Source organism: Talpa occidentalis, unplaced genomic scaffold (assembly GCF_014898055.3).
Source record: "Talpa occidentalis isolate TD23 unplaced genomic scaffold, MPIMG_talOcc4v2.1 talOcc4.10, whole genome shotgun sequence".
Classification (NCBI taxonomy): domain Eukaryota; kingdom Metazoa; phylum Chordata; class Mammalia; order Eulipotyphla; family Talpidae; genus Talpa; species Talpa occidentalis.
In genome coordinates, this window is record NW_023600993.1 from 51,038,791 (window position 1) to 51,064,733 (window position 25,943).

General features: G+C 37.3%; 1 protein-coding gene across 1 annotated transcript in view; it reads left to right on the forward strand.

Moving 5' to 3' along the window:
- FRMD4B (FERM domain containing 4B) overlaps positions 1–22,667 on the forward strand; it is a 179,373-nt gene extending 156,706 nt beyond the window's left edge. The window contains exons 11-21 of the mRNA XM_054691932.1: positions 551–689; positions 1,135–1,276; positions 2,146–2,279; positions 2,377–2,496; positions 4,022–4,250; positions 6,977–7,033; positions 8,581–8,728; positions 11,372–11,491; positions 12,349–13,160; positions 17,642–17,774; positions 21,542–22,667. Coding sequence (XP_054547907.1) covers positions 551–689; positions 1,135–1,276; positions 2,146–2,279; positions 2,377–2,496; positions 4,022–4,250; positions 6,977–7,033; positions 8,581–8,728; positions 11,372–11,491; positions 12,349–13,160; positions 17,642–17,774; positions 21,542–21,662 — 2,155 coding nt within the window. The 3' untranslated portion in view covers positions 21,663–22,667. The remainder of the gene's footprint in view (positions 1–550; positions 690–1,134; positions 1,277–2,145; positions 2,280–2,376; positions 2,497–4,021; positions 4,251–6,976; positions 7,034–8,580; positions 8,729–11,371; positions 11,492–12,348; positions 13,161–17,641; positions 17,775–21,541) is intronic.
- The last annotated feature ends 3,276 nt before the right edge of the window (positions 22,668–25,943 follow it).

The window sequence follows — 25,943 nt, forward strand, 5'->3', positions numbered from 1 at the left end:
ATAAAAAAGATATGTTCTTTTTTTCCAGATGAGAAGTTTTGGGGTCTACTCTCTTAGCAGCTTTCAATTATACCACATGGCAGTATTAACTGTAGTTACCATGCTGCTCATTACATCCCAGTACTAATTTATTGTATAATGAAAGGTGTACCTTTGACCACCTTCATCCACTTCTCCCACACTCCACCCCACCCTGTTGCTTTATCACATTTATTCCCTACTTCTTGTGATGGCCACACATACTTATGATTTTTAAATACAGTAATTTTGAGATATTTTAGTCTAGCCTCTGATTGGCTAATTCTTATCTGCTTTTTACTATATATATGCCTTTTTAAATATGCTTGTTTAACATGGAAAGATATTATCTTGGTCTGATTGACTTTGTCATAAAAGGAGAACAATCAGAATGTTGGTCCCTGTACTCACAAGTGTGCTACAGCCACACAATAATTAAGAAGATGCTTTGCTACAACATTACTCACTGGGAGCATTTTATGCTGTGCTGCACCAGAGGTGAATAATTTGTGTGTTTTCTTTAACCTTTCAGGATCTCAGTGTCAAGGAGAACCTTTGGGCAAAGTGGCCTCTTTGTGCAAACGTGGTATGCAAACTCTTCTCTCATCAAGTCCATCTGGGTAATGGCAATTAGTCAGCATCAGTTCTACTTGGACCGAAAGCAAAGCAAAGTAAGTTACAGGACAAATGCCACCCATCATTTGCTCTCTGTTCAGAAGCTAAATTTTCTCAGAAAAGATGCAAACACATGAGTTTTATTCTTTAAATTTTTTTAAATTTTCATACTATTTTAATTTTTCTTATATTTAAAAGATGGGCAATAAATAACCTGATGTAAAAGTTGTGGGATTTGCCAACTTTTCAATGCGCATGTCTGTGTAGACTGGCAACACTTTTGGCTCTTTCATTGTACCATGCCATGAGTGAGAATCTTGCCTGGTTAAAGAATTTTAGCTATGTTTTGTTCTTTTTTTCTAAACAGTGTCACTTTAAATATACAAAAATTCTAAGTTACCCTCTGTGCTGACATTTTTTATTTTATAGTAACTTGTCATTTTATTGATTTGAAGTCAGTTTAATTGAGTCAATTCTATTTTATTGTTGTATACCTCTTAGGCAAAAATTTCTTCAGCTAGAAGTTTAGACGATATTGCAATGGACTTGACAGAGACAGGAGCGCCGCGGGTCTCCAAACTAGTGACCCTGGACGCAAAGAGTCAGTTCATCATGGCAAGCAATGGCAGTCTTATCTCCTCAGGTAACATTTTAGGATTAGAGAAAGGGCTAGCAAGTTTTGTTTTATTTCATGTTTCTTTCCTCAGGGTTGTTTCTCAGAAAATTTTTCGATGTCTCTTTTAATACATTATGTAGGGAATAAATAAGCATAACAAATCTACAATATGCAGTAGTTTTAAGTAAAATCTTAACATTTTGAAAACAGTATAAAGTTGTTATAAATAAACTTTATATAACTAACCATAAATGTAAAGAAAGGATGAGTTAGAAGACATTCTCTCCCCCTAAATTCCATAAGCTTCTTCCCCTAATATTTTGTTACTGATGCAAAATGTTATCTAATTCTCCATTTAATATAAGGGTGAACATGATTACAGACTCAAATCCTCACCCCTAAATGTGATTGCTACTCCTAAGCCCTTCCACTAAAGTCCTGAAATCTCTTAACACTAAATACATGTAACTTCACTAAAATAAATTTTCGCATCTACGTTGCATTGTCAACTTATTTATCAGAAGCACAGAACATTCCTTTGACTTGCTCACTTGCCTTGTAAAAGAACAATGTAAGCAATTATCTCTAGGAAAATTTTACCCTCTCTGCTCAAAAAATGAAATTTTTCCTTGGGAGTGTCTGAAACATTAAGCATTTTATCATCACTTCTGAAATGACGGAGCCAAATTGCAAAGGGCACATTACCAGGCTCCATTTGATGCCCAGAAGTATGAGAAAATGTTCTCCAGTTTCCTTTTATTATGTTCAGAAACAAGGAGAAAAGAAACAAGCTATTATTTTATAACAGGTTTGGCTTTAAAGTCCTTTGTCCTTTCAAAAGGAAGGAAACTTGGCTTATATAAACCTTTCTTGCTCCCCTCCCTTCATCCTCCCAGGTTCTCAAGACTCAGAAGTTAGTGAAGAGCAAAAAAGAGAGAAAATCCTTGAACTTAAGAAGAAGGAAAAGCTTTTGCAAGAAAAACTCCTGAAAAAAGTCGAGGAGCTTAAAAAGATCTGTTTGCGGGAGGCTGTGAGTGTCTTCAATTTTGAGGGGTGGCCTTCAAATTGTGTTTGACAACTCCAGTCAGTGTCAGTTATTCCTGTCTCGACTCTGCCCTGTTTTACAGGAGCTCACAGGCAAAATTCCCAAAGAGTATCCACTGAACATAGGTGAGAAACCTCCCCAGGTCAGAAGGCGTGTAGGTACCACATTCAAATTGGATGACAACTTGCTTCCAAGCGAAGAGGTAAGTGCACCAGCTCTGAGCATTTCTATTAACAATTAACAGAAAAACTGTTGGTTGAGTGTGGTTGATTTGTTCCTTTGGCTTGAATCACTGCTGTGCAATCTTATCTCACCAGTTGAAATAAATAACGTAGACCAAATAGAATTCTTTTTTGTCATTCACAGCCCCATTAAAATTGAGTTATTTCTTACTTTATTCATCCCTAATAATAGAGAACCGCACACCCATGATTATTAATTGAGAAGCACTATTATAAGACTTAGGAACCCAACATTAGATCTTTCCATTTAAAGTGAAATAGCCCTTGACAAATAGTTTGCCTCTTGCTTCTTGGTCTCAGTTTTCTCATCTATAAAGTAGGAGTTTGTTTGTATTTCTAAGGGAGGAATAAGTACTTAGTGAGATAATAAATGTATAGCCCACAGATATAATAAAGCTAAAAGATATGTTAACCAATATAGAGCGTTCTTTCTCCTTTATTATATCATTAGTGTGACCATAGTCATGTTTCTTGGCTTTAAAAAATGTAAGTTTCCATCAGTAATAGAGTAAAATTTGCCATTTATTGAGTGCTCATTTTATACCCAGCTCTGAGCAAAACAATGCATGTATGTTATCATTTTTAATCTTCACCATAGTTTTATAAGGTAGATGTTATCTCCATGATAGAAGTAGAAAAAACCCTGAAACATCCAAAAATTAAGCAGCGTCTCCAGGGTCATACCACTAGGAACCACTGCATCAATGAATCTTAAGTTAAGAACCCCTTTTTGAAAAATATGTGATCGGGTCTCCCTGGTGGCACAGCGGTTGAGCGCTGGGCTGCGAAGCTGCCCACAGCCTCTGCAGTGCCGGTTCAATCCCCGTCCACTGCAAGGGTCCCACATGGAGCTCAGACCTCTCCTGCCACACCCCCTGCTCCCCTCAGCAGTGTATTTCGTCAGTCTGCCTGTTCTGTTCCCTGCTCTGGCTCTGGTGAATTCTCTCACCCTCCCACGCTTCTGACTGTACCCAGTGTTTGTATATTTAAAAAAAGAAAAAAAAAGAAAATATGTGATCTTCACCCAACCAGCTGAATAATGAAAGACCACTCTCTTCTTTGAAAGGAAAGACTTTTGGATTATTGAGAATTTTAAGTAATGGATGAGAGAGGTCTTGTCTTCTAGGAGATTGGTTGATGATACCTATGCAGTAAAATTTGAGGAAATTCAGGCAAGAGGGGAAAATTATGTGGTTGCTGGTTGAAGTGTTGCTTTGTATACCTTCTTGTACTACTGCTTTCCAAATTAATTATCAAGTGAGAGTTCTCGGGATAATTTCCATCTATCTTATTTACTCTTTTTAAGAGTATTTCTATATGAATCAAACTCATGACTACTAATTCTTCCTTTTGAAAAACTGGGGAAGATTCTATTGTCACACAGCATCTAATTTGAGAATACACAGAACATTTTTTTTACTATCCAGTGCATGTGAAAGTGATTACGTCTGTGATATAGATAACAGTATTATTTTGTAAATGCAGGATCCTGCTTTGCAAGAACTGGAGAGCAATTTCCTAATACAGCAAAAGCTGGTTGAAGCTGCAAAGAAACTTGCCAGTGAGCCAGACCTTTGTAAAACTGTGAAGAAAAAACGAAAGCAAGATTACTCAGATGCGGTGAAAAAGCTTCAGGAGATTGAAAATGCAATAAATGAATACCGAATTAGATGTGGAAAGAAACCTGGCCAGAAAGCAGCAGTTATTTTACCAGGTTAGTAATATGTAAAGTGTTTTGAATTACATAGTCAATACTGTTGGTAGTAAATAGCATTTCTAAACCAGTTCATTTGGAAGAGATAAAAAAAAAAACAGGATTGACAGTAAGTTTTGTAGGATATAAATAATTTGAATTTCAGACTTACAAGTATGTAAACGATGGTCAGTAACATTCTTACTATTGTAATACTATACTATTTCATTGCTTTAGTTTTCACCATGAAAATTGGTGAACAATAAGACAGATTCACCTTTAACCAGCCTAATGTCATTGAAAAAAGTAAATTTGACCACATGGGGAATTGGAGAGCTGGGCACTACGCACTAGCTTCTTGAAGATTTCCAGTGCATCAGAGTGCATTCCAGACACTTTAAAGGACCTGTCCACACATACAGAAAGAAAATAGCCCTTAAATCACTGTCATTTACAGAGGCCATTTAAAGATATAGGCAAATGATCTTGATATAACATAAAAAGTAAAGAGACGGGATACAAAGCTGTAACCACAATGTAATATGGACATTGTATTATCAGATGAAAACTAGGACTTGTTGGAAAGATTTAAAAATACTAATAGTCATAGAATTTCAAGTGACTTGATTTTTTTTCTTAATACTCTTCTGTATTTTCAAAATTGTCAACTTTGTATATTGAAGACTGTAATATTCAGGAAAAAAAGAATACTAAAACATTGCATATAGATAGATTGCAGGTCCAACTGGCTTTACATATCTTTTGGCATTACTTTCAACCTTGCTCATTGCTTGAAATGCAACTGATTCCTTTTCAGATTAAGCATCAGTAAAATTGGATATTTTTTATACTAGATGGTGTGTTGCAATTAAGATTAGCAGTATTTTTCTTTTTTTTTACCATTTCATAAAATAATTAGTATCTTTGATTTGACAAATATGATGCCTAGGTTTAAAATATGCTCAGGTTTAGGTCATATGATTTATAGAGCAGCAGTTTGGCTTTGGGATGTGAATGCACAGACATCAACACAAAAGTGTTAGTCAACTACAGTTGGAGAATTTAGGGCGGCTTTGACTCTGAATGTGAAATCCACTTGGTCTTGGCTATGGTTATTTTCAGGACCAACAGAGATGGGTGATTAGCAGTGCATTTAACTTTCATAGCCATTTGTTGTGGCACATTCATTCCCAAATTGTGCAAGATGCAAGTGTTCTCCGTTACAGGGACTGACTGACATTTGGGCAGCAGATGGTGCCAATGGTTGAGCATGTATTGGGTACAAATTTTTTTAAGTATGCCTCACAGCTGTCTATACTGGCACCTCGTTTTCAAGTTACACTATGTGTCCAATTAAGAGCTGGTCTGCCTGGCTCTGATAGAGATTAGCACTGAGATTGGATGGGGAGATTCTCTTCATAATGACTTTGAAGTTTACATTGAGGTTTCAGATTTGCCTATAATCTTGCCAATACTCAACACTGAATATGGAATGCCAAAGCAGATCAACACATCTGAGGTGTCTCTTTTTGATAAATACATTTTTGAAGATTTGATGGGTGCCAGTAATGCTCAAAGCATTATGGGAATTTCCAACCACTGCATTTCTTTTTATGAAAATGCTATGCATGGATAACAAAAGTAATAATTATAGCTAACATATTAGCATTTGTCCTGTGCCTGGAGCTGTGGGCTTAAGGATTTACATCCATTATTTCATCTAATGCTCACCTCAGCACTATTCACTAGGTACTATTATCCTCATTTTATAGAGTTGACACCAAGTGATGCTTAAAGAGATACAGTCATTTACCCAAGGTTTCGGAACCAATAAGTAACAAAACCAAGATTCGAACTCTTGATATGTTTAAGCCAGTGTTTCTCAACCAGGGACAGTTTTGCTTCCCAGGGAATAGTTGGCAATGTCTCCAACATTTGGGGTTCTCAATACTGAGGGTAAGGATGCTGCTGACATCCAGGGGGTGTAGCCTGGAGATCCTAAAATGTGAAGGATCCCCAACTGTCTAAAATGCCAGTAGTGCCACTGTTGAGAAACCCTAATCTAATGAAAAGTTCAGAGGCCCCAAATTATCCATGCTTTATTAAGAAAAGCCTGTTATTCTTCAGCGCCGGTTCGTTCCCCGGCCGCCGGCTAGGGTCTCACAAAATAAATAAATAAATAAATAAACAAAATAAATAAAATAAAATAAATTGTACTGACAGTAGATTCTTAACTAAGGATTCCAGTGTATTTTGCATAACATTTAGCATTGGTATCATGACTGGTATGATTTTTCTTTCCAGTTGTTTGGTTGGAAGCATTCAATGTGTAGAGTACAGTTTTCATCCAGTGTAGAAACTAGATTAAAAACCAATTGAAAACCAAAGGCCCTGAAGTCTGTTTTATTTTAAGAAAAAATCCAATGGAATATTTGTATAATATGTGAAAAGTTTAGGGCCTCGTCTGGTGGCGCAGCGGTTGAACGCTGTGTTGCGAGGCTGCCCGCAGCCTCTGCAGTGCCAGTTCTATCCCCAGCCACTGGCAAGGGTCCCACCAAAAAAAAAAAAAAAAAAAGTGAAAAGTTTATATCTTCATTTGGAACTCAGTCCATTCTTATAATTCTTAATGCCCAGCAGTTACATTTATCTAAATAAAAATAAAATGTACGCAACTGAGAATTACTTCATTACTCACGATAGGTGTATAAATGTGCAATTATATTAAAGGCAGTTCTTTTTGTTCACAGAAGACATAATCCCATCAGAGAGCAGTTCCTTGTCTGACACGACCACCTATGATGATTGTAAGTAGCCTGCCTTTTATGGTTTAAAATGGTAAATATTCTGACATATCAAGATAACTTTCTTAGTTAAATGAAGCCTATTTGTTATCTTTTTGGGAAGAAAGTAAAATCAACTACTTGCATTCAAGCAGAATGGTTGGGAACAAGGAGATTGTGACGAACTTCTGCACCGGATAACTCAGCATTAAATACAGTTCATACAAATCAGACAACCTCAGGGAATCAGAATACCAATAACATAATACTTCTCTCAATAAGGATATGTAAGGCTCTGTAAGATTCTTTTAACTTTTTTTCATATAAATTTTTATTTTTTAATCTTTTTTTATTTTATTGAACGACAGGGAATTGCATAATAATACAGTCTTTCACCCAGTTTTTCCCAAAGGTAATGTAATGGAGTCCAATATCAAAGCCAGAAAGTGATAGTATAAACTGATTATCACTATATTCTGGATTACTGAGAGTTTATGTTCCTTAGGAAAGATGCACATTATAGAAATTTAATTTCATGTTGAGTTTCATAGAGGTAGCCTTTCTCTGTTGTGATTTTTCATATTTGCTCAACACATTTTATGATGGGATGGATTTTGTATCAACTGAAAGAATATTTCCTTGTAACTTCCTCTATTTGAGCTGAAAACTAGCTGTCTATCTGATATTATTTAAAGATTTTGGGAAAGTCTTTAGCTTCTACTCCTTTATCTTTCCCTAAGTTTTATGGTACTTGAAATTTCACCAGTCCCAGTTTCTTCCCTTAAGCTGAGGTTTGATGGTGTTTGCCATACCTCAATTGAAAATACAAATATCGGTGGGAGACAGAAAAATTCTCTAATGACTCAGCAGTTTTATCACTTTCATTGACAAGATGAGCCTTTGGTCAGTCAAAAAGGCTGAAGAGGGCCTCCCTCGTGGCACAGGCAGTTGAGAGCCGTACTGTGAAGCTGTCCGCAGCCTCTGCAGCATAGATTTGATTCGCAGCTGGCCAGGGAGATTCCCACATGGTGGGGCAGACCTCTCCTGTCTCGCCCACTGCTCCCCTCAGCACTGTATTTTGTCAGTTTGCCTGTTCTGTTCCCCACTCTGTCTCTGGTGAATTCTCCCGCGTATCTGGCCTGTACCCCAGTTCTTGTATAAATAAATAAATCTTTAAAGAAAAAAAAAAAGGCTGAAGAACTTTCAATGTAAAACTAAGTAATAACAGTCCAAGCCAACCTCCTCCTGCCTCCATATACACTGGGTTTTTCTCTAGTAAAACTCCAGAAAATCTATAGTATCACTCATTGCATCTAAGTGATTTCTTTGCTCAAAGCCGCACCTATTAAATTGGCAAAAATTGGATCAGATCCCCCAAGAGTATTCAATATTTTTCCCTAGTGTATAAAATTAAAAAAAGAAAGAAAGGAAACACATTTCCTGAAAGTTGCATAGTCCTAAAAAAATCTTTGGAAGAGCACCTTGTTCATCAGATCTCCCAATTTATTTTGCGGGGTGTGGGAAGATATGTATTTACCTACTTATTTATTCATTCATTCATTTACTTATAGCCACTGATGCCTTCAGTCTTGCTGGACAGCGATCAAGTTCAGTGCCTCATTCTCCAAGAATTCTTCCCCCCAAGTCTCTTGGAATTGAGCGAATCCATTTCAGAAAGTCATCCATCCATGAACAGCTGGTGGATACCAGGCAGTCCAGGTAAGAGGTTACATCATCAGTAAGGTGAATACCTCGAAACTATGAGATTTTGTTCTCCAAAGTGGTCAACCCATTATTGTATTTTCCTATTTCCTCCTTTCAGAAGGGGTTATTTTGTAAAACCATGACATAGTTACTTGTAATTGAAAGGAAGTGGAAATGTTTCTAAGAAATCTTTTTAAAAGCATTTGGCTATTTCCTTGATTTTTAAGTATATTTGATTTATATTAAATTATAGGGACACTAATTGCAATTTGTATTTGAGTTTAATATCCAAATTTCAGGTCCATAAACCATGCTTTCCAGAAACTATATTTTAATTACCACTCTACCAAACCAAGTGACAGGACTGACTGACTTTGCCCAATTAGAATATTCAAACAAATACTACCATGATATTGGAGGGAAAAATGACATTTAAATATCAAAAATACAGCTGTCATTGTTATTATTGTAATAATGATATAAATTTGGGCCTCCCCGGTGGCGCAGCGGTTGAGCGCTGGGTTGCTAAGCTGCCCGCAGCCTCTGCAGCGCCCGTTCGATCCCCGGCTGCTCCCCGGCCACCGAAGGAGGGTCCCACATGGCGTGCAGACCTCTCCTGCTGTCTGCTGCTCCCCTGAGCAGTGTACTTCGGTCCTTCTGCCTGCTCTGCCCCCTGCTCTGGCTCTGGTGAATTCTCTCACCCTCCCGCATTTCTGACTGTACCCAGTGTTTGCATAAATAAATAAAAATAAATCTTAAAAAAAAATAATGATAAAAATTTGACATTTGCTGAGCACTTACTATAAGCCAGATGCTGTTTAATTTGTTTGTAATAACAAATTTAATCCTACCAACAATCCTGGTATTATTACTACTATCATTACCATTTATAAGTAAGTACACCAAGAACCAGAAAGCATGCATGAGTTGCTAGGTTCATTAAATAGTAAATGTCAGAAACAGGATTTGAACCCAGGTAAACTGACTTGAAAGCCTGTGATGTGATTTCAGTAAATGCTATACCATATCTTGGTCAAAATGGAAATTAGTGCCAAAATAAAGAATGCTTATTTAGATTAAATGATCTCACCATGAAAATAAAATCGACACTTCTTATATGCCTAATTTGTCAAATACCAGTGAAAACTGTTATCACGCTATCAGCCTCAGTTTGTGAATGAGCACTTTAACAGCAATTGCCTAAAACAATAGAGATCCAAGTGTCTGGAACTGTGCTGTTAATTTAATTAAAAGTAAATAAAATAACAGGTTCAGTTCCTTCCTCACACTAGCAACATTTAAATACTTAATTGGTACACTCTGCTAGTGGCAATAAAATTAGGCAGCACAGACAGAGCACATTTTTTTCATTAAAGAAAGTCCTACTTGATATTGCTTTCCAAGTGTATTTTTTATATTAGGGGAACAAAACTATTTCAACCAAAGGGAGATTTATTACTGAGAATCATTTTAAAACTATTATACCCACATTCCAAAATGGCTTATGATGGGTTTGCTCTTTGATCCAACAATTTCACTTAAAGAAATTTTTCCTATTGAATTAATGAACAACAGGAAACTCATCACAGTATTTTTTATACTAGTACAATGAAAATAACCCAAATGTCTAACCAGTGGATTGTTTAAATAAATAAATTCTGATAAATCCTTACAATAGAATGTTGTAAGTCATTAATCTAACTTTTAGACTAATAGTAAACCACATGAAACATAGATACAACTTAAGTTTGTTTTTTGTAAAGAGGGTTTTGAAACAGTATAGGTACTAAGATTTCATTTAGAAAGTATAAATGCTTTTAAGTATATGTTTATAAAAATCTGAAAATATTTAGTGTTGACTGGTTATATTTGAGGTATCAAATTATGGACATTTAAATGTTTCTTTTTTACCTACTTTTGTTAACTTTTCAGCAATGGACTTAATGTGCTTTTGTAATAAGTAAAAATTGAATTGAACTCATTGGAATTAATAAATTAACTTCACATTGTGACCCCAGTGTTGTAGCAGGTGGAATCAAAGTGTTTTAAGGTGGGATCAAAGTGTTGCCTGCCAGTCCAAGCATCAGCAAACCACAGCCCATGGGCCAGATCCATCCTACTCCCCATTTTTACATGTCTCATGATTTTTTGTTTATAAATAGTTGAAGAGGAAATAAAAAACAATAACACTTTGTGACTTGAAAATTACATCAAATTTTGAATTTCATTGTCCACAGTCAACTTTTATTGGCATTCATCCATGCTCATCACTTACATAGTCTACCTGCTTTCACACTTCAAGAGCAGAGTTGAGTAGTGAAGATAGACATCTCACCCACAAATCCAAAGACCTTTACTTTACCCTTATACTCTTTCTAGAAAAAGGGTTTGATGACCCCTACTTTACTTGCTTTCAATCTATTTTGTTCAGTACACTTTTTTAAAAACTTTTTTTGTCCTTAAATATTTATGAGTCAGACCACTTATGCTTCATCTCATCTGGGACATACCAGGGGACTAAGCCAATAAAGACACCTTTCCCAATTTCTCTCTAAACCCCTGTACTTCAGCTTCCAGTAAGTTTCAAATCCGCTTATGACAAGTTTGCCACAGATGTCAGGAGATTCATCATCTCCTGAATTCTTTTTGCCTTCACAGAGAAATGCTGTCAACACACAGCAGCCCCTACAAAACCTTGGAGAGACGCCCCCAGGGAGGCCGGAGCATGCCCACCACGCCAGTTCTTACCCGCAATGCCTATAGCAGCAGTCACTTGGAGTAAGAGCCCTTCATGCCAGTTGCTTTTATGCCTGTTGATTTTTTTTTTAAGGTTTTGTTGTGTTTTTGAAATCACTGTGTGGGACTTTCTGCAGTAGGACTCTATTTTTATGGAACTGCATATTTTCACTCATTTTCAAATATGTTGACAAAGCAAATGCACTTTGTTTGGGGAGAGACTGGAGTCTCTTATACCTTAATTTTCCCAGCCAGACACTACCATTCATTATTCAACAGTGAGAATGAAGCTGACGATATAGACATTATGGAGTGTTTACTGTGGGTTGTGTTCATTATTTGATATGCGCTGTATTATTTAACAAGTCTAACTGTAGATATTAGATGCTGATTTTGTCCCCATTTTGCAGAGGAGAAAGGCAGTTTTGGAGAGGTTAAATATCCTGCCCAAAGTTTTTACTGCCGGGAAATGGCAGAGCCCTGACTCAATTCAATTATCTTCCATGTCAGTGTCCAGGCCCTGCCCCCCTACACACACACACACACACAGCCGCTATCCTGGGGAAGAGAGGGCCCTCCAAGACATGCTGAGGTTTTTATTTCAGTCTTTGAGTCAGGTTACACGTATTAGTTTGTCTTCCCTAGCCTCAAAAAGGAATGTGACTTGTACAATTGACAGAACCTGATTCTTTTCTCATTTTGACCATGGAAACGAACTTACCTATGAACGAAAGGATTATGTGAGCAAATGGATTGTGTTGTGCAGTGAACTTTGGAGGCCTTAAAAAGCACTACTGCAGTTCAAAAGTTATTAACTCATTAAGGGCTGTGTTGTTTTCCCTTATTTCGGGCCTCCTCTGCTGCTTTCTGTTTCTAAGTCTGCCTTTGCCGTCTCTCAGGCCCGAATCTTCATCTCAGCACTGCCGCCAGCGGAGTGGAAGCCTCGAGTCCCAGTCCCACCTGCTCTCCGAGATGGACAACGACAAGCCATTTTTTTCCCTCTCCAAATCCCAAAGAAGCAGCAGCACAGAAATCTTGGATGACGGGTCTTCCTACACCAGCCAATCGAGCACCGAGTATTACTGTGTGACGCCAGTGACAGGCCCCTATTACACCACCCAAACTCTGGACACTCGCGCCAGAGGTCGGAGAAGGTCGAAGAAACAGAATGTTTCCACGTCGAATTCAGGAAGCATGCCCAACCTAGCCCAAAAGGACAGTTTGCGGAATGGCGTGTACTGCAAGAACCCGGAGCAGCCTTCTTCCAGTTACTATATCGCGGGGTACACGCCGTATGCCGAGTGCGACCTGTATTACGGCGGCGGCTATGTGTACGAGAATGACACCGAAGGACAGTACAGTGTCAATCCTTCCTACCGGTCCTCCGCCCACTATGCATACGACCGCCAAAGGGACTACAGCAGATCTTTTCATGAAGACGAGGTTGACCGGGTGCCCCCTAACCCCTACGCAACTCTCCGACTGCCCCGGAAGGCTGCTGCCAAGTCAGAGCACATCACCAAAAACATCCACAAGGCCTTAGTTGCAGAGCACCTGCGTGGCTGGTATCAGCGGGCCTCTGGGCAAAAGGAGCAGGGACACAGCCCACAGACTAGCTTTGACTCCGAAAGGGGGTCTCAGAGAAGCCTGGGGTTTGCAGGGCTGCAAGTACCCTGTTCTCCAAGCAGTCGTGCATCCTCCTACTCCTCAGGTAAGAACACTCTGGAAGTAGTTGATACCTGGATTTATTTTACTCCTGTACTCGTCCACCCCAAACCACTCCCCTCAAGCATCATGAGACCAGCATTCAAGTTCATGAGCGAGGTAGCCTCTAAGTAGAGAGCCCTTGAAAACAGTTCTCTACAGATTTCCAAAGACCAATGTCCAAAGAGCAGTGGTCCACCGCTAATGAAACAAGTTGTAGATTCAAATCCAACAGACACTGGTGCACTTTATATGCTGCACATGCTAGGGACTGGCTTTTACATATTTTATCTTTTCTGGGTCTTACATTAAATAGTCACATCTCTTTAAAGTATGTTCACTGTAAAGATCATTAAGGTTTGCTCTGTGAAAGGAATAGAGTAAAACCCTTTGGTAGAATCGTACATTCTGCCCTGTTCACACCAGGAATCTAGAGATAGTTTGTGTTCCGTGCCCAGTACCTGCATAAGGTTTCTACTCATTCTGATAGGAGATGGCATTTATTAAACTCTGTCCCCAGCCCTGTTCTAAGTACTTTACGTGTCTTTTTTATTTCCTAAGCACGTTACTTGTTTTGCCTCAGTTCACTAATCATATGTACTCTATGGTTAGTTAAGGGATTTTTTTAAAGATTTATTTATGCATACAAGAGCTGGGGTACAGGCCAGACGTGTGGGGGGTAAGAGAACTCACCAGAGACAGAGTAGGGAACAGAACAGGCAGACCTACTGAAATACACTGCTGAGGGGAGCAGCGGGTGAGTCAGAAAAGGTTTGCTGCACCATGTAGGGTAGCTCCCTGGCCGGGATCAAACTCTTGCTGCAGCAGCTGCGGATAGCTTCATGGGTTGCGTCTTAACCCCTTGCAGCATCAAGGAGGCCCAGTTAAGGGATTTTTGAAGATAATTTTGAGTAGAGATGTTTCTTTCATTTGACGTTGGCCCTTAATTCTACTAACATTTGTGATGGACATACTACATACCCCCAACTCTGCAAGCACTTTAAGGAGAGAAGTAGCAAGACTAGAAGAAGGCTGCCATGGCTCCATAGCATAGAGCCATCTGCTATAGCTGCTATGGCTCCATATTCAGCAAACAAGCAGTCATTTCCAAGGTGCTCAATAGCCAGTGTTGAACCAGTAACCTGGCTTAATGAGGCCACTGTTGCTAGTGGCCAAATATATGAAAACTAACCAATATTTTTTATTTTCTTACATCATGTTAATTTGGCGAGAGTATTTGATTTCTCCCCTCAGGTATAGTCCCCATATTTCCCCCACCACCATAGCACCCATGATCTGTCTCCACAGTCCCTTGTGCTCTTCCTTCCCCTGTTGCCCCCCCTCTGTCCCCCTCCCCTGCTGTATGCCTCAGATGTATAATCCGCTTGCCTGTTTGTCTTTTTCCTGACCCTTTGTTTAGTTTCTCTATATTCCTCATCCAATATTTTTTTCCCTTCTGACTTATTTTGATCAGCACAGCATAATCCTTTCCAGCTCCATCCACATTGCTGTGAATAGCATGAGTTTCTCTTTTTTGATCACTGAGTAGTGTTCCATTGTGCATACACACACCATCTTTTTGATCCAGTCATCTATTTTGGGGCATATCTGTTTTTCATATCTTGACTGTTGTAAATAGTGCTGCAATAAACATAGGCGTGCAGGTGAAAACTAAACACCTTTAAAGCTCTAAGAAGTGAATGAATTCTTGAAGTACGCAAAAAGCTGAGATCATGAGTCATGTTCCTTCCTGCTGTGACACCTTCATGAGACATAGCACAGGAATGCCCATGTTATGCGGCAATAGTTAGTGAAAACGTACCTTTAAAAGTTTTATAGGCTTGTTGACAAAAGATATTTCCATGGAGATTTCTATTTGGGTTGAAGTTCTCTTCTGTTTGTGCAGACTTTGGACTTCCGCAAGGGCTTTCCCATTCTGTTACCACATCTAACATATGAAAAGACTCCTGTAATTATTTTTTGTTATTTATGGCTCTGATCTAGAACACACCTTTCCCCCAAACTCCAAGGCATTGCATGAGAAGCTTTCAGAAACCAAACCTGGGCAGGGTGTGATGAAAAAAAAAAAAGAACCAGACAAGGGGGCAGAGACATGTGAATGGTCATCGGGGCACAGGGCTTATGTGTCTCTTTAAACAGAAAGGCTTTGGACAAGCAGGTGTAACTCGGAAAACCTGAACATTCCCTGGCACTTGGTTCAGCATCTGGGGCAAAGGTGAGAATGGAATTGATGTTCCCTGAGGGTCCGGGAGGATTTGACCTCACAGACCAAATACATCTCTTTTTAAGTAATAAGAAGGATGAAATCTGTCCTCCCAGAATTCCACAGTGGTATTTTGGTCATTCTTTTCTATATTTTGTTACTACAAAGATAGATTACAAGACACACATCATTCTTATGGAGAGATTCATTTCCAAGTATTTGCCAAATTAGTCAGGAGTTTTGTAGTCCTTTCCAGCCACCTAAAGTCTGGCTTGGTGACTCAGATTTAGTCGTAATGATAACAGCCATTTATCGGCAAGTTACTCTGTGGTTGTATCCTGCTCAACCCTTTATAGGCACTATTCCACTTATTATATGCGGCAGTTCTCTATGGTGAGTGCTGTTGTTGTTGATTATTATTATCCTAATTTTGCCACTGAGGCAACTATGGCTTAGAGAGTTTAAATGACATGCCTATTGCCTTGTTGGTAGGTATGGTGTGATGACATACATCTGAAGAGTTGCAAACCTGTGTCTATGAATCATGTGCGGTGTTGTATACCCATAGTCAATAAAAAAATACAATTTTTAAAATTAATCAATATATGATGCTGTCCTAGCTTCAAAGCTAATAAATGGTAGAGTTGAGAATTTCATCTCAGCCCTGACATCTTAACCACCAAAGCTCAAAGCCTACTTCTTGGAGTTTTGAAACAACCTTGGCAGCTCAAAGTGAAGATATGACATCTTTGAGTCAAAACCCATAGCAACCAGATGAGTTTTGAAATGTGTTTGTCTCACACTTATCATACGTGCTTTGCAGGTGTGAGAAAGAACACACCTTGCCCGCTTGCTTGGAACAAGGAATGGAAGAGAGCTGAGGGGTTCATAAGAAATGCTGGCTTTGTGTCTTGGTTGACCGGAATGCAGCATTGTATTCACTGAGTGCATTGAGACATGGAATAGGACTGTCTCTTTTTGTTTTTATTATTTTTATTGAGGTAACATGGATTTATAACACTGCAGATGATTTAGAGGTATAGGTTCTCACCTCTCCAAATGTATAGAGCTATCCCACACCCACCACCAGTGCCCCTATAACCCTCCACATAGTCCATCTCCATCGCCCTTTGCCCCTTAAGCGGACTGGTTTTATCAAAAGAACAACAAATGCCCAACAAAGAAGTATTTGTTGGGCTTTGCTCCAAAATTATGCCCTGGTCTTGTTCTGGTTTAGTCCCTCAGTAAAACTAAATCTCTTTTTTTATGAAATCCTTCCCGTATCAGTTGCCTTCCCTGCCCCTAACATTTAAAAAAAAAAAAAAATAGCCCTTAACCCTGCTCGTGGCCAACATTGCCTTTGGCTAAGAAACAATCAAGTCTACTCAGGGAATGCTTTTCCTCCAAAGGCCTCTAAGAAACTCAGGTTTGCATGCAATTTGCAGCAACATGGATGGCGCTGGAAGGGATCATGCTCAGCAAAATAAGCCAGAAAGAAAAAGAAAAATACCGGATGGTCTCACTCATAGCAGGAATCTAGAAAACTTAAATAAGGGACCAGGAAAATGAATAACTATAAGAAAGTGAAAATCAAAATCAACAAACAACTATGAACCAGAGACACTCTATGGGGGGTGGTACGCAGGGAGGGGAGGGATTAAGGTCAAAATAAGGAGTCACAATTGTATGGGGAATATAAAAATTTAAAAAAATCATATAAAAAAAATTTTAGTAAAATGGAGACAGAAAAAACATAACATAATAAAGGCCTTATATGCCAAAAAAAAAAAAAAAAAGAAAAAGAAACTCAGGTTTGCACCTCACCCTTATAACTAAAGCTTTACACACCCAGCACCCATAGCCTAAATGGGAAGATTCTCTTAATGTATCAGAATTCTTTTTATGTCTTGTCTTTTGGGTTATTTTTATAGCATGTTTTTGAAATAACTTTATTCTTTTAATTGTAACCTTAATGGCTATTTATCAAGTGCTCACTCTATACTACATATTTTCATACATTACCTTATTTAAGCCTTATATGAAATACATGTATATTATCATCCCCACTTTACAGATGAAGAAACTGAGGATAAATTATTTGCCCAGGTCACATGCCAGTAAGTGAGGAACTATGTTGATTATAGACATCAGTTCTTAATCTCTGTTCTGCTCACAGCTGATTATAAAGTACATTCAACAGCCTAAACAAATTTTACTTTCAATATTCCCACTAATTTAATCTCTTTTTCTGTTTTTATTTCTAGTGTCTTCTACAAATGCTTCTGGGAACTGGAGAACACAAATAACTGTGGGACTGTCTGAGTATGAAACCCCAGCACATTCCTCTTATACCAGCTGCTATGGCAACATCTGTAATCCTTTGCCCTCTCCAGGCAGGTAAGGAAGCAATGCTCAAAAATTCTAACAGTGTGCTCCTCGTGAAAGGAACTTAGGGAGCCTATTTCATTTTATGAATGCTAAGTAATCTAGCTCAAGGATTAGCAAATTACAACCTCTGTGCCAAAACCAGCTGCCACCTGTTTTTGTAAATAAAGATTTATTGGGAAACAGTCATCCTCATTCATTTACGTATTATCTATGACTGGTTTGTACTGTATGGGCAGAGCTAAGTAGTTGCAACAGAGACTATATCAAAGCCAAAAATATCTGAGCCTTTAAGAGAAATTTGTTGACTCCCAATCTAGTGCATTCAAATTTGACACTGTTGTTATGTGCATTAAATTCTGTGCATAAACCTGTGTCTGACAGGTTTTAATTGCAGCACTGTATTATTATTATTATTATTATTATTATATCCATTTAAGATTCTTCTGGAACCTTGGGAGAAAAATATTTCTACTCCAGAAATGACTGTTCATACCAAGAATCCTCATGACATTTGGTGGGCTTGATTTCAAACATTTGCTGCCTTTTTGTGTCTGACCCCATGTTCATTAAGAAGCAACAGACACAGCCAGCTGTCCCGCGTGACTATGAAAGCAATTCTTTGTCAACATTCAGAGACAATATATAGAAACAATTTGTTAAAATCTGATTTTTAAAAAGATTGCAAATTTTGAATGACATGTTTTAAATTCTTAGGTAGACAGGAAGCATTAGGTTTGAAGAGGTCCTTTCTCCCTTATCACTTTCTCTCAGAGTATAATCCATGCAATGCTGGCAAGAAATGGAACATTTTCTGTTTGTTTTTAGAAATTTTTAATTTTGCTTTCTTTAAGTCAGCTTTCTTCAGGTATGGGAGACTTACACAGACTATGATTTATAAAGGTGTCTATACAAGTGAATTTGAAAGGTTAGTTTCTTATTAAAACTCTCAGTGTTATAAGCAGATTAAAAATATTCAACTCCCAAAGCCTTATTTTTCTTCTCCAAGTTCAGTAGGAGTTTTTCTTGGCTTGAAATATTAGGCCAATTGTCTCAACTCAACAAAGGGTGTGCTCAAAATAGAATTTTAGTGAAAATATGCCTCAGAGGATGTCAGATAGCTCAGACTTTTGTAAATAATGCTTGCAAATGAGTTAGGAGCAAGATCTAAAATGACTTTGGCCCACAGTTTGGTCTGAGCTTTTCCAATTCAGTTCAAGTCATTTTGTATAATATATTTGCAAATAGTTTTCATGTTGTTTATTTTTACTTTCCTTTTGGTTGCTTCAGAAATGATAGAAAACATTGAATGCATAAGACAGTGCTAATATCCTTAACACCATTTCATTAGACTCAGGAAGTGCTAAACATTTTTAGGGAAAAATCAGTTTTTACCAAGTCTGCCCATCTATTTCAGCCAGCCCAAGATGGCTTGATAGGGAGCCTGATGTTGGAGCAGCATAAAGTACAGTAAATTAGAAACTATTTAAAGTTCCCTATTGTCTCTGTGTGTGTGGTTGTGTGTGTGGGTGTGGGTGTGTGGGTGTTAAAAAACACACACACATGCTCTGAGTTTACTGTGGAAAATTAGGACAATAATAAAGGGACAAATAAGTAGGAAATAATTTACCCATAATTCTACCATATAGACATAGCAACTATTAGCATTTGGCACATTTCCCACGTTTTTCTGTATTCAGTTTTAAAATTATCATAATAATATAGTACATAAAATTTTACATCTTTCATTGCATATGAAATTCTATATCTGCTTTTTTACTTAATGTCTTAACAAAAACATGTTCCTATACTTTTTTAAAAACTCCCTAAATCTTATTTTGTGTGACCAACAGAAATATCAATTTCGCTCAGTAAATATACCACACTTTTTAAGTTCTCCGTATTTTTAATTTGACTTTCTCTCTTTTTTATTTCAAATAATGCTACTATTAAGCTGCTATTAACATCTTTGTGCAAAATATTGTCTGAATTCTAGATTATTTCCTTTGAATACATTCTAATAAGTAGAATGAACAGACTAAATTGAGAAACATACTTTCTAATCTCTTTCTTTCCAGAAAGATTTGCCGGTTTAGCCTACCATTCATGGAGTTATAGGCTATGTGCTTATTTCCACTCATTTCCTTATCTAGTATTTTTCATTAAGACATGCTCTAATCAATTTAACTAGATCCATGATAACAATCATCTATAAAATTTTAGAAATTTGCTCTAAAATTGCATGTTTATTTTTAATCAAAACATAATTTTTCAAATAATAGAGAAATCGGGTTTCACAATAAAAATGAAAAACTTTAAATAGCCTCCTAAGTTAAACTATTTAAATGTTTTGCAAAAGCTTCATTTTTTTAAATACATGATGTACAAGATTAGTTAGAGATCTTTACCCACAGTGTCCAGGTTGTAATATTACAGAAAGATGCAAATATTTATCAATGAAACTTTTATTGTCTGATGTGGTATAATTGTCAGCAGTATAAACTTTCCAAAGTTAGAAATGTTGACTTTTCAAATGCTACCTACTGTATAATATTGTCACATTCTTTGGCTCCACTGCTGCAAACTATGTTTTCTAATAACTATTTTTTCTTTCACTTCCTGTTTTCCATTTCCCATCCTTTTCCTTATCTAACTTTACCCACTACTAGGCAAAACCAAGGGCTTCTGTCCAGGAGAATGGTTGTGTCTCCAGAAATGAGATCAGTTTTAAATTCTCTTTTACTAAGTGTAGCCAGCTGTAGTAAGTACAGTCCCTCGAATTTGTGTTTTGCTTTTTGCATAGCAGAGTTTTGCTTGCTCCGACCAATGGAAATCTGACTTTTTAAATCTGTTTTTATATTAGATGAAAACACTATCTGATTTCACATAGTATTTATTTCCAAAGATCTTCCAAATGACTTTTTAATCACCTTTACTAAAAGACATTGAAATTTGAAATAAAAACAAATCTACTAACTATCTAACTGATGTTAACCATCTATTTCAAGAGAGAGGTTTTGCTTCCTGGAATGGTTTGTAATTAGGATGCTATCATTTGGATAGACCCTCTAAATATGTCTATAATTTTTATATGTGATGCTGTTTCCAATTTATACTTAACCCATGTGCCCTAGGGATGTAAAATATGTGCATGAATCCCCTCCCTCCTAAACATAATACCTTGATACTGAAGAAAACATTTAGTTTATTTTCTTAATTTGAAGAATATTTAAAACTCAAAACACTTGAAAATATGACTTCTCACAAAGCAAAAATGGTCATGTGTCAAAGATTTATTTAACTCATTAAGATAACTGATGGAATGGTAAAACTGGTTCCAAGAGGATTCGAGACTGAATTCAACACACTGGAAGAGGACTGTTGGAATAAGATTACTAAATTAGATATCAAAACCAGTTAATGTCCTATCAGGTAATAGAACTATTACCATAATCATTTTTACTAGGCAAAAGTTATTTATATTTTTCCAGGCAAAATCCAATAAATTAATATGTAACTTTACACAGTCAGAGGCCTAAGCAATGTACATGTAAGTCAGACAAAGGAATGTCTCTCTTGAGAATTAAATACTCCTTGCATGGGCTGCTCGACAATCCTCCAGTTGTGACTGAAAGAACATGCAGTCATCCTTTGCCTTATTTCCAATTTTGGATCATTTCCTTAACAGTGCTTTCTACTAACTTCTTTGAGTGAAATAATGTTTGTACTCTGGGAACACAATGACCACAAGTAGTAAATTTTCTGGTTTCCTTTACTAGACAGTACACAGAGGCCAGTCAACTGGATGGCACAGAGGGAAACCCGCTGGAGGACAGCCTGGAGAGTGGCGAGCAGAGGCTCTTCTGGCACGAAGATTCAAAGCCTGGAACGTTAGTCTGAACTGCAGTTGGACCTCTTGACCAAGCACTGCGTTCTCACACTGGTGTGCCTTGCAAAATGTGTTCATCTTCCCAGAAGGCTGTTGGCCTAGGAGACCTAAAGGCGTCCAAGGTTGAAGACATGACTCACTTTGCCCTGGAAGTGAATCTCATACCAAGCCACAGGAAGCCCCTGAACAACTAGCCTTTCAAACTCTAGGCGCTAACCTAACAAAGCAAGGTCGTTCCACTCCTTGAACCATTGCCAAGAAAGGATTCAGCCTTTATCAAACAAGCACTTTTTGAGGAATAAAAGTTGTTGAAGGCAAAGCTCAAAACAGCATAAAGTATGTTCAGGGTCTCCCATAGGAAGGAAGGACATGGGAAATTTCAGAGCACAGTTTGGAATGATGAGAAGAGCTCCTTAGTCATTGCTCACCATCAGAAAGTTTGAATTTGTGAGCTGGCAAAAAAATAACATGCTTTTTCTACGGATATGAACAATTTAGACAGTATTGGAAAATTACTTGAAGACAAGCTGGATTTTCATGAAGTTCTGAATGAGTGTAAATTTTTTTTAGGATGTTATAAAGAGTGATGATTTTCATAAGCACCATAAAATGGGTTTCAGAAAGACTTACTGCTGTAGCATCTTGTAATATAAATGTTGTGGTAGCAAAATGGGGAAATGAAGCAGTCCACAGAATAATTGACAGACAATACTTGGAGAATTTTCTAAGGTACCATATCACTAAGCTCCTTTTACTTTCTACACCAATGGCATGATGAGCTATTGTTCAGGCTGATAACTCTCCACTTTGGCAGTCATTTGCAATGGCAGATTTGATATGGAACGTTTTTATAATCAAGAGTTTAAAAAGTATTTTAAGGTGATACAGAAAGAATCCAAAACAAAAACAAGAAAAGAAAAAACCCACATCATTTTACATGAATTGCGTGCCTTAAAATGGTGAACATTAGAAAAGTTAGCATATTATCTGGATTCTATAGATACCAAGTGACAAAATATAATTAGTCATCTAAAAAAAACCCTCCAAGCTGCAGTAGATTCATTATGAGGCTAAAACTACCTCATACTTTCCTTGCAAGAAGTAATTAGCTATGGTTTATTATAGAGGTTTTTTTGTTCAAGCACATGTTTCCATATTCAAGATTGATCATTTTTTTTTGTCATCTTAATTTCAAAATTCCATAAAAGGTGCTTCTCCTCCTTCCCCCCCCTTTTATACAGGATTCTTGTTCATATTGTGTATAGAGAAGTTTCTGAACAACTTTTTTGGAACATTTTCTATCTATATTCCAAAGCATGTTTCATATATATATATATATATATATATATATATATATATATAAAGATGATTTGTTAAACTGGTCCTTAGTCATTTGTATCATTAAAATGAAGTTAGGGGGAAAATTTGGAAAACAAAAAGACATGCGAGAAATAATAACTTATTCCTTTTTGCATATTTGTATAGCCTTCTAGAAACAGAAATATCCTTTTTCATATTCTTTTACTGTTCTGACTTTTCAAGACCTATTATTTTTTTACATAGGTCAATAAACTCAAGGTGTGCTACTGAAAGTGTTGATGTATTCTTCCACTTATATCCAGGGGTCACACAGCTTAAAGTCCTCTAATTCAAGTAATCATGTTGGAACAAATTGTGGATTTTCAGTTATAGTACTGCCATAGTTTATTGATTCCAAGAGGCACATTTTTTCATATTTATGTCTATAAAACCAGGGTGAATCTTTCCATTGATAGCATGGTCTAATTGAACTGGCAGTGGTTTTTTTTTTTCTTTTAGTCACACCTAATATAATGCTGTGCCTTACAATAAAGTTGTTGTAGAGTTGTTGAAATATGGTAGTTTATTGCTTCACTGAGGATGACTGATGTGAATTTTTAGGCTTCCTTGTCTTAAAATATGTTTATAGGTCCTTTAGATTCAAAAAAATTTTATCTGGCATCTTTTTATGTACAGGACAGCACAATGAGGAAGTGAAATGTAGAGAGACCTAAATTTTCTGCACCAGTGTCTTACATGACAATTACCTTTTCCCGTTCAAGAAATTCTTGTTCAGAATTGTACCTGCATCTTGAACGAACAAACAGAACTTGGAGCTCAGGTGGGAAAAGAAAGTATAGAAGTAAAACCACAGCTGCCTGCTGTATATTTCCCATTTTAAAAAAAAACCTCTTTCACCACATTATTGGTATGTAATTAAAAACAAGTGACAGAGGTAAATTTTTCAACATATATTGCTGTGTTTCTTATTATAAAATATCATATTCTCATGATAAAAATGTTTAAATTCAGACACTAAGCAAATATATAACATAAAAGTAGAATCGTGCCCTGTGAGCCTAACGTTCTGAGATATACAATTGTTAATGTGTTGTTTGTTCGGATTTTTTTTCCTATAACAATAGGAATTTCTTTTAATTTTTTTTTAAAGATTTATTTTTTATTTATACAAGAACCGGGGTACAAGCCAGATGTGTGGGAGGGTGAGAGGACTCACCAGAGATAGAGCGAGGAACAGAATAAGCAGACTGATGAAATACACCGCTGAGGGGAGCAGTGGAGAGACAGGAGAGGTCTGCTAGCCATGTGGGTTGCTCCGAGGCTGGCGGGGATTGAATCGGCACTACAGAGGCTGCAGACAGCTTCACAGCGCTGCGCTCAAACTCCTGAGCCACCAGGAAGCCCCTCTTTTAATTTTTTACTGTGAGAATTTTCAATTTTTTAATCTGAGAATGAAAAGTTTTGATAATTTGCCAAAAGTCACAGAACCATTAGGAGGAAAGCAGGATCCTGGCTTGTCAAACTCCAAAATCCTAAATTACAACCACTCTATTCCATTAATAATTTCTCTATAGGAAGGGTAGCAAACAGGATTTTTTGGTAATGTGTTAGTGAAAATTGAATATTTGCTAAGGTCAGCTTTCCTTGCTCATTCTATCATAAACATAATGGACCTAATTTTCTTTCATTTACCAGTGGCAGAAAGGCAAAGTCAGGCTGCAGCCCAACTCCAAACCAAGATAATTCTTATCAAAGGTACTGCCTGGTCTTTGGTGACTGCTCACTAGACTGCATTATTTATTGCTATGTGAGCTCTTCGGTGAACCAAGTGCATTTCTTAAATTGTTTTCTAGTCAATAAAATGTTTCTCCCATTGGTGAATATACTTGTTACAATCACAGATAACCGTAATGAACTAAATATTGATTCGCAGCACTGAAAATACCTATTGATTCTCCCCCATTTCTGGTTGCTTTGACCAGTATGACAATATGAAGTTTATGTGCTGTATGACCATGGCCTTGCAGAAACTGCTTCAATTTCAGCACCATCAGATACATGTGCTTATGAGCTTTGCTCTTGATTGTTTTTGGAAATAGTGCATCTGAGATTAATCTCCTGTTAGAGTCTGAGCCCAATGCCAGAAAATCCTTATAACATTCCCATCCTCTTTATTTTGGATGATATATCAAAAGAGTCTATCTCCCCTACAAAAGAAGAAACATGTGCCAAGCTCTGTTTTGAAGATATGGATGTAATTCTTAATACACACACCAATATGTTCACCCCATTTACCCCAGAAGGGGGAAGGGAGTTGACCTAACTTCTAAATGTTAGATAATTATCTCTTCTTGGATGCTTGTAACATTTATGAAGTGGCCAAGGTTTTAAAGGCCTGTAATTTTCAACTCGGGCTGTACCACTCCCTATGGGCATTTGCAAATGTGTTGCTGTGTTTTGAAATCTCCCAATGATTTGGCATTTATGGACCAGGGATATTAAATATACTGCAAAGCATGAGATGGCCCCATACAGTTGTTCTCTTCAAAGTGACCCCATGGATGACTTATTTAGGAAAAGGTTTTCTATCAACTTTATCAGTGCTTCTTTCCAATGTGGAAGCAGAGAATTCTCAGTTTTGGAGGGAGGAGGGGAGAAATAAAAAGAGATTATTGTTTTTGTAAGGTAGGGGAACCAATTGTATGTGATTTGAAAACTATATATCCAACAAATATCAGGACACCACCCTTAGGACAGTCAATCTCTGTCCTAGTCAGTGAGGATACAGTGTTTTCCTAAAGCTCGTCATCCAATAAGGAAAGTCAGAGCTAAATGCTAGGAATAATTGAAAATGATGATTACTTTATGAAAGTTAAAAGTGGTGAGACTGAAGGGGGAGACCCTAAACCTCTAAAACACAAACAACACTGTAAACCAATGCTACCTCAATAAAAGAAAGAACAGTAAGAGAA